Source organism: Tachyglossus aculeatus, chromosome 4, assembly GCF_015852505.1.
Source record: "Tachyglossus aculeatus isolate mTacAcu1 chromosome 4, mTacAcu1.pri, whole genome shotgun sequence".
Lineage (NCBI taxonomy): Eukaryota > Metazoa > Chordata > Mammalia > Monotremata > Tachyglossidae > Tachyglossus > Tachyglossus aculeatus.
In genome coordinates, this window is record NC_052069.1 from 62011748 (window position 1) to 62021015 (window position 9268).

The 9268-nt window shown below is 41.8% G+C and overlaps 1 protein-coding gene across 1 annotated transcript in view; it reads right to left on the reverse strand.

Annotated features, from left to right (window-relative positions):
* The window catches only part of AKNAD1 (AKNA domain containing 1), a 56259-nt gene extending 50954 nt beyond the window's left edge, over positions 1 to 5305 (reverse strand). The window contains exons 1-6 of the mRNA XM_038745423.1: positions 5131 to 5305; positions 2800 to 3937; positions 2039 to 2098; positions 1895 to 1934; positions 1355 to 1500; positions 694 to 753 (exon numbers count right to left, since the gene is read on the reverse strand). Of these exons, the coding sequence (XP_038601351.1) occupies positions 694 to 753; positions 1355 to 1500; positions 1895 to 1934; positions 2039 to 2098; positions 2800 to 3822 (1329 nt within the window). The 5' untranslated portion in view covers positions 3823 to 3937; positions 5131 to 5305. The remainder of the gene's footprint in view (positions 1 to 693; positions 754 to 1354; positions 1501 to 1894; positions 1935 to 2038; positions 2099 to 2799; positions 3938 to 5130) is intronic.
* Positions 5306 to 9268: the final 3963 nt, after the last annotated feature.

Consider the following 9268-nt stretch of genomic DNA (forward strand, 5'->3'; position numbering starts at 1 on the left):
ATGCTAAGCGTTTGGGAGAGGACAATATAACAATAAAGATACATTCCCTGCTCAAAATGAGCTCACAGTCTAGAGAATGCTGTTAATTTCATGATAGCTTGTAATTTGCTTTCTTCCTCTATTGTTACAACTTTATTACTGAAGGAAGATGGGCATTGAGAAGCAGCGTGGCTCAGTGGGAAGAGCACGGGCTTTGGAGTCAGAGGTCAAGGGTTCAAATCCCGGCTCCACCAATTGTCAGCTGTGTGACTTTAGGCAAGTCACTTAACTTCTCTGTGCCTCAGTTCCCTCATCTGTAAAATGGGGATTAAGATTGTGAGACCCACGTGAGACAACCTGATCACCTTGTATCCCCCCCAACACTTAGAACAGTGCTTTGCATATAGTAAGCGCTTAACAAATGCCATTATTATTATTATTATTTCATTGAGTTATTTGCTATGGTAAATGTAGCCTCACAGGTGGAAATGTTGGCAAATGTCCACAGTGCCGTGCCTGAACTCCAGACATCACCAGTGTACAAATCATTTAAAAGTTTACACCTAACTTAGAAATACAGCTTCTGCTCTCAGAGCAAGTCATTTCTATTTCCTCTCCTGCTTTTTCTAGACCAGTGCTAAATTTCATATTGTACAAACATTTCTAACTGTACAAATACACCAAAGGTAGAATAAACAGGGTAAAAATTATTACCAGACAGTATTCTTCAAATGGTAAGGATTCCCATGCTATTCGCTTAGAAAATTCTTGTACCTGTATTGAAAAATTGATATAGTTCATTGAAGATATTAAATTTCACATTTCAATGAAGTTTTTTTTTAATATGTGTTTAGTGCTTACTATGTGCCAGACACTGTACTAGGCGCTGGGGTAGATACAAGCTAATCAGATTGGACACAGTCCATCTCCCTGTGACATGACATTTATCCTTCTATCATCATCAATCATATTTATTGAGCGCTTACCATGTGCAGAATGAATGAATGTCCCACAGTCCTAATCCCCATTTTACAAATAACTAAGGCACAGAGATGTTAAGTGACTTGTCCAAGGTCACACAGCAGACAAGAGGCAGAGCCGGGATTAGAACCCAGGTCCTTCTGACTCCGAGGCCCGTGCTCTATCCATTAGGCCACACTGCTCCTCTGTTATTTTCAGAGAGCAATATATTTCATTCATTCATTCATTCAATCATATTTATTGAGCGCTTACTGTGTGCAGAGCACTGTACTAAGCGCTTGAGAAGTACAAGTTGGCAACATATAGAGACGGTCCTCTACCCAACAGTGGGCTCACAATCTAGAAAGCTGTTAGTCTAAGTGATGTGGAAAATATAAACATTTGAAAATATTACTTTAGTCCTCAAGTGTTCAGTCTGTTCCTTTAGCTTCTGCCCCATCTTTTCGCCTTTTGTGGTGTATAAATTAGAAGGGTTGGGAAATGGCTCTTCTCCTGCGAGAGTTGATGACAGTTTTGTTTTCCTTGCCCCAGATTCTAATCCTGTGCAGTAAAAAATTGAGGGTTAATTTATCAACCAGATTTTCACCCCAAATATATATTTAGGTATATATTTATATATATATATTTAAGTTAGACTCCCCTAAACCAGGGCTTAATGTCACTGAGCCAGAATTAAAACCAAGATCCTCTGACTCTAAGGCCCGTGTTCTTTCCACTAGGCCACTTCTGCTCCTTGCCCACCACCCTCTCCCCTCGTTATCTTCCACTCCACTTGAACATTTTGATCAACTTCTACCAACTTTAGGGCGAGGGGCAGAGGTGGAAGATATTCAGTACCCCACCACCACTCCCAGTTCGAATTACACTGAGCAAAACCCTGAGCGTGACAATAAGAATTAATATTTAAAAGCAGAACAGTTTAACATGGCGATACCTGCGTGAGATCCTTCGGAAACCCTCAGTGAAGGTTCTACCTGAACAATTAAAGGTTAAGAGAAGGTTATTGTCAGACCTAGTTACTTCTGAACTGATCATGGATCCGGTTCAACGAAAATACAAATAAACCCTATGGACTTACCTTGGTAGTGAATCTTAAGAAATCCGTGAGATTTTGAGCCTCAGCATGTTTCGTAAGCAACTAGTATCCAAGAAGAGACAAAGTGGAAAGAAAACATAAAATGAAATATTTAAAAGAATGTCCCCAATAAATGTGTCATTTTGCTAACTTACTTTCCGTTATTGTGAATGCACTAAGGTAAAGGATAATGTGTAGGTTTGAATTAGATTGTTAATTGCATTTGTGTTTGTATGTAATTTATAAATATAGTTTTATATACACGTGCATCTACATGTGTAAAGTATATATCCAGCTATCCTTCATTTTTGAACAGTATTTTTGTTTTTATATAATTTATAGAAATAGCTGTATCTACACACATGCCATCTACATGTATAAATTATATATCCAGCTAGCCTTCGTTTTTGAAGATGATTCTCTGGGTAGGTGAATTCTGGTCAACATGGGCTAGTGTGGCTGGCTGAAAAAAATGTCGAGCTCTTAACCTGCACTGCCTGTTTGCATATGCCTTTTGTTTAACATTATGGTTGGGTTAAGTTAAGACAGCACTTGAGTTGTTTCCCTGGAGGCTGAAACATCCATTAGTATCGGTGGATAAATATTCCCAGAAAGAATAATGGAGCAATTCCAGGATTCCGAGGTCTCCATTACAAGGGACCAATTCTGACATCATAATCACATCCTCATTCCTGAAAGCTTTTGAGACCAGCAGCAGGAGAAGAATATTGAAGGCCAGGGCATTCTGGTGAAATTTTTCTTACCTGTAGCTGCTGTAAGAATTCAGCATTTTTCTTTATCTCCTCTTCTGATTGCTTTGCAATAAAGTCTAAAGTAGTTTTGGCTCCCCAAACATCTGGCAGAATTCCTGACTCACCAATCAAGTTTGGGGAGGAGGTGGTTTGTTTAACCACGGGCGTTGATTTATTAGCACAATTTCTTCTTGGTATTTTCACTTTGGGAGCAATCTTAGAGAAATCAGGAAGGCGATAGTGGACTTGACCCTGGCCATATTTGAACTCGTGACTTGAGCGTGTTCTTTCCAGCGTACATTTCTGGGACATCTGCCCCGTCTGTGTTTTTTTAAAACGTTTCGTACATCCATTCTCAGTTAGCAAGTTTTGTTTACCCTTTATGTGAGCCTCAGGCTCCTCTGTTGGTCTTAAGTCAATTTTATTTTCTTCCAGGGTGAACCGATCTCTTTGACTAGAATCACAACTTTCCTCTCCACTCTTTAAGAGTTGTTGGTCAGAGTCGCCTGCATTTTGTTGCTTTGGTAAAAGATTCTCACTGTGAAGTGAAGTTACACTTTTAATAATCCTGTTTTCTTCAAAAGTTTCTGTAAAAGAAATCTCTGGAATGGTTTCCCCGTCAATAAAATGGCTGGCATTTAACAACTCCTCATTGGAAAGATGCCGTAGTAGAACTTCCGAAATGTGCGAATTGGAGTACCCTTTATTATCACCTGGTATGTGAAAACGGCCCGTGCAAAAATCTGCCTCGAGCTTTTCTCTTATAACAGTGTCCGGAGATAACTTAGTGGGAAAAACACTCTCTTCACTCCCAGGAATCTCGTCAGGAGTATGCCAGTCTTGAGGCTTTGGAACTTCTGAAAGCATCATATTGGAAAAATCATCTGAAATACTTTCAACTGCAGTAAATGCATGGTCACTCCAGATACATGTTTCATTCTTGTGTTCCTGATGGTTCCCCTCCAACTCTCCATCATAAGATAAATCTATTTGGCTTTCATCAGTTCTATCTTCAGAAAATTCCAGTTCATCCATGAAGGTGAAATTTGCTTTGTTTCACCTCTTGGTAGTCTACTTCAACTGTTTCTACTCTTGGGTTGTATTTCTTCTCTTAGTTGGGGAGTTCTTTAATTATTGCACAGGTTATATTCTATGGGTAGGAGAAAACAGCCTCATGTTAAATATATTTGGAGCTCTTACAGAATAAACGCCTGATTCAAATATTCTGTGAACAATGGCTCACACAAGTATCACATTTGTAAATTAACTTAAGAAGGAATGTGGTTGACAATGGAATACATTGGAAGAGAAATTTAGTTATCCATTTATAATAACAATAATAATAATAATGGCATTTATTAAGCGCTTACTATGTGCAAAGCACTGTTCTAAGCGCTGGGGAGGTTACAATGGGATCATGTTGTCTCACGGGGGGCTCACAGTCTTAATCCCCATTTTCCAGATGAGGTAACTGAGGCACAGAGAAGTTAAGTGACTTGCCCAAAATCACACAGTGGAGACATCTATAAGACTGTGTTGAAAATACAATTGAGACTTTTTCCTCTTGGCTGGGTCATCACAACACTATGTTAGGAAATATTTGGATAGTGTTAACAGCCATTGGAAAACGCTTAGTACGTATTTGCTATTCTTTTTATTTTGTTAATGATGTGCCTATAGCTTTAATTCTGTTTGGTCTGACGATTTTGACACCTGTCTACATAATAATAATAATAATAATGGTATTTATTAAGCACTTACTCTGTGCAAGACTCAAATAAGCAAATCTAGAAGAAATCTAGGCCATCATAAATAGTATCCTCCTAGTCACATGTAAAAAAAAAAACTACAGTGCAGAGACATAAAAACCATTCTTTCAGCTTTTGCAATTTGAGTGCTGAAAACGAATCTATCCTGCCTGTTTCATCTCCTATCCCCACCCTCTACTAGAGAAGAAGAGGAAACGTTTGATTGTGATGCTTCTCTAACTATCAAAATGGGTTTAATCCAGTCAAATTCCTTGAGGGCTGGGGCCATGTCTACCAACTCTGTTGGACTGTACTCTCCCAAGTGCTTAGTAGAGAGCTCTGCACGTAGTAGGCACTCAGCGCTTAGGACAGTGCTTTGCACATAGTAAGCACTTAATAAATGCCATTATAAAAAAAAAACCCAAATACCATTGATTGAAACATAATCTTTAAATGCTATTATAAAAAAAACCCAAATATTATTGATTGAAACATAATCTTTTCCTGCACCATTAGGGATCAAAGTATCCAGATCACCTGGAAAGTAGAGCCTTCTTTTAATCGCACACACTTTACCACTTAATCCAATACTCACTTGAACTTTCCAGCCATCTTTATCCATTTCCTTCTAGAAAGTGAGTGATCTATGCAATAGACACTGTAGTGAGCTCTTTCCTGGCAGATGGAAAATCGGGGCTCCTGATTGAGTAAAGAGGTTCTGCTCAGGGACAGAAGAGAATGTTTTCTTTCCTACTCCCAAGTACCTTTCACGTACTTCAAAGGGTGCTACTGAAATCAGTCAATGAAGGGACTGCTTTAGTAAGAATTTTGACCATTATGTGTTAAGCAGTGACTCACAAATCCCACCGGACTGGAACACCTCACTTCGGAAGCTGCGTGGCTTAGTGGAAAGTGGGTCCTATTCCCGGCTCTGCCACTCGTCAGCTGTGTGACTTTGGGCAAGTCACTTAGTTTCTCTGTGCCTCAGTCACCTCGTCTGTAAAATGGGGATTAAGACTGTGAGCCCCACGTGGGACAACCTGATGACCTTGAATCTACCCCAGCACTTAGAATAGTGCTTGGCGCATAGTAAGCATTTCATAAATACCATCACTATTATTATTTCTTGTGATATATAGTAGGCATGGTACTTGTTGAGCCCCCACCAACAGAAGTATGAGACACTTTCCTTACCCACAAAGACCTTACATAAACCCAACCCTTCAAAATGTTTCAATCTGAGCCTTTTGCAAGAGATGGGGAATGGAGTTCTGCTGTAAGTTCATTATGGGCATGGAACGTGTCTGTCAATTCTGTTGCATTGTACTCTCCCAAGCGCTTAGTACAGTGCTCCTCACGTAGTAAGTTCTCAAATAAATGCCACTGAATGATTGATTACCATATTATAATGTTGAAATTAGATATTGGTTTCAACTAGCCACACCTGGAGAAAATTGGAGCTGGGTTCCAATGGGATAGACAGCTGGCATTCCTGCTTTTCTTCTCTGTTATCCCATGTATTTTTGGAATGTGTTCCTGAACTGTGACTTTCCCATCTCAACAGATTTACTATAGATTATGTTCTGGCTGTGTACAGTCCTCAAATGGCTGTGGGCCTGTTGTTGGGTAGGGATTGTCTCTATCTGTTGCCAAATTGTACTTTCCAAGCATTTAGTACAGTGCTCTGCAAACATTAAGTGCTCAATAAATACTGTTGAATGAATGAATGAATGAACTAGTGGCTTTCAGACATTACAGTGTAAGGACTACTTATCATGGCAAAAAATCCCTCCAAGGTCTTCCCTGACTAAGCCCTCCTTTCCTCTCCTCCGGCTCCCTTCTGCTTCACTTTGACTTACTCCCTTTGCTCATCCCCCCTCCCAGCACCACAGCACTCTTGTAGTAATAATAATAATAATAATAATAATAATAATAATAATGGTATTTAAGTGCTTACTATATGCCAAGCACTGCTCTCAGCTCCAGTGTAGATACAAGGTCATCAGGTTGTTCCCCGTGGGGCACACAGTCTTCATCCCCATTTTGCAGATGAGGTCACTGAGGCCCAGAGAAGTGAAGTGGCTTGCCCAAGGTCACACAGCTGACAAGTGATGGAGCCAGGATTAGAACCCATGTCCTCTGACTCCCAAGCTTGTGCTCTTGCCACTGAGCCACGCTGCTTCTTAATGTCTGTCTCCCCATCTAGATTTGTGAGCTCATCGTGGGCAGGGAATGCGTCTGTTATATTGCTATAGTGTAATAATAATGATAATAATAATGGCATTTATTAAGCGCTTACTATGTGCAAAGCACTGTTCTAAGCGCTGGGGAGGTTACAAGGTGATCAGGTTGTCCCATGGGGGGCTCACAGTCTTAATCCCCATTTTACAGATCCGAGGCTCAGAGAAGTTAAGTGACTTGCCCAAAGTCCCACAGCTGACAAGTGGCGGAGCTGGGATTTGAACCCATGACCTCTGACTCCATAGCCCGGGCTGTTTCCACTGAGCCACGCTGCTTCTCTAATGCTTAGTACAGTGCTCTGCACACAGTTGAGCACTCAATAAATACGACTGACTAACTGACAGACTGACTCCATCCAGGGGGTGGGTGGAGAGAGATGTTCGCGCCAGTCCCTGAGTCCCAGGCACTTCTCTGAGTGCATCAGTCCAAAAGTGTGTGTGTACGTGCGGTTGAGGGAGAAGAGATAGAAGCAGCGTGGCTCAGTGGAAAGAGCCCGGGCTTTGGAGTCAGAAGTCGTGGGTTCGAATCCCGGCTCCGCCACAAGTCTGCTGTGTGACCTTGGGCAAGTCACTTAACTTCTCTGAGCCTCAGTGACCTCATCTGTAAAAATGGGGATTAAGACTGTGAGCCCCATGTGGGACAATTTGATCACATTGTATCCCTCCCCCAGCTCTTAGAACAGTGCTTTGCACATAGTAAGCGCTTAACAAATGCCATTATTATTACTATTATTATTACTTAACTTCTCTGTGCCTCAGTTACCTCATCTGTAAAATGGGGATTGACTGTGAGCTCCCTGTGGGGCAACCTGATCACCTGCGTTGCACACAGTAAGCGCTCAGTAAATACGATTGATTGATTGATTGATTGTATCCCCCCAGCGCTTAGAACAGTGCTTTGCACATAGTTAGTGCTTAATAAATGCCATTATTATTATTATTATTAAGAGATAGAGAACTTTTGCTGAGGTGTCAGGCTCCGGAAACAGTGGTGGCAGCAAGATAGATATTTCGTGCCCACAGGCATTCACTTATCCTGAGCGCCACACCACTGCAACTACAATCAATCCATCAGTGGTCATTATTGATCACTTACTGCGTGCCAAACATCATACTAGCTTTTGGGGGAGTACAATAAATAGAAGCAATGTGGCCTACTGTCTCCCCGCCTCTAGACTGTGAGCTTGTTGTGGGCAAGGATTGTCTCTCTTTACTGCCGTATTGCACTTTCCAAGTGCTTTGTAAAGCGCTCTGCACACAGTAAGCACTCAGGAAATGCAAGCGAATGAATGAATGAATAGAGCTGGGAGTCCGAGGATCTGGGTTCTAATCCCAGCTCCACCGCGTCTGCTGTGTGTCCTCGGGCAAGTCACTTCACTTCTCTGGGCCTCAGTTCCTTCATCTGTAAAATGAGGGTGAAGACTGAGGTGCTGTGTAGAACCTGATTAGCTTGTATCTACCCCAGTACAATGCCTAAGCGCTCAATAAATACGATTGATGATGATGATGATGGCTGGTGCATAGTAAGCACTTAACCGATGTCATAAAAAAATGTATATTCCAGTGAGGTCTGTGATGCACTCCAGGAACAAACCAACTTTGGCCCCTATTACACAGGGCTTTCTCCCAACAACTTATAACAGGCCAAACCGGCCTAAGATATTTCACTGCCCTAGGCAAAAGTTCAAAATGTGCTGCCCTTCACGTGGCTTAGTGGAAAGAGCCCGGGCTTGGGAGTCAGAGGTCGTGGGTTCAAATCCCGGCTCCACCGCTTGTCAGCTGTGTGACTTTGGGCAAGTCACTTCACTTCTCTGGGCCTCAGTTCCCTCATCTGGAAAATGGGGATGAAGACTGTGAGCCCCACATGGGACCACCTGATGACCTTATATCGTGACCTTGGGCAAGTCACTCAGTTACCTCATCTGGAAAATGCGGATTAAGACTGTGAGCCCCACGTGGGCCAACCTGATCACCTTGTATCCTCCCCAGCACTTAGAATAGTGCTTTGCACATAGTAAGCGCTTAACAAATGCCCTCATTATTATTATTATTATTATTACCCAGGCTTAGAACATTTATTCTGATGACTTGACACCTGTCCACGTGCTTTGTTTTGTTGTCTGTCTCCCCCTTCTAGACTGTGAGCCCGTTGTTGGGTAGGGACCGTCTCTATATGTCACCAACTTGTACTTCCCAAGCGCTTAGTACAGTGCGCTGCTCAATCAATCAATCAATCAATCAATCGTATTTATTGAGCACTTACTGTGTGCAGAGCACTGTACTAAGTGCTTGGGAAGTCCAAGTTGGCAACATATAGAGACAGTCCCTACCCAACAGTGGGCTCACAGTCTAAAAATATGATTGAATGAATGAATGAACAGTGTTTGGCACATAGTAAGCACTTAACAAAGACAATCATTATCATTATGCATGAGACCGAACAGGAGAGAAGGTTTGGAAGGGGGTGGGCTACCCCTCCCCGCAAACTCCATC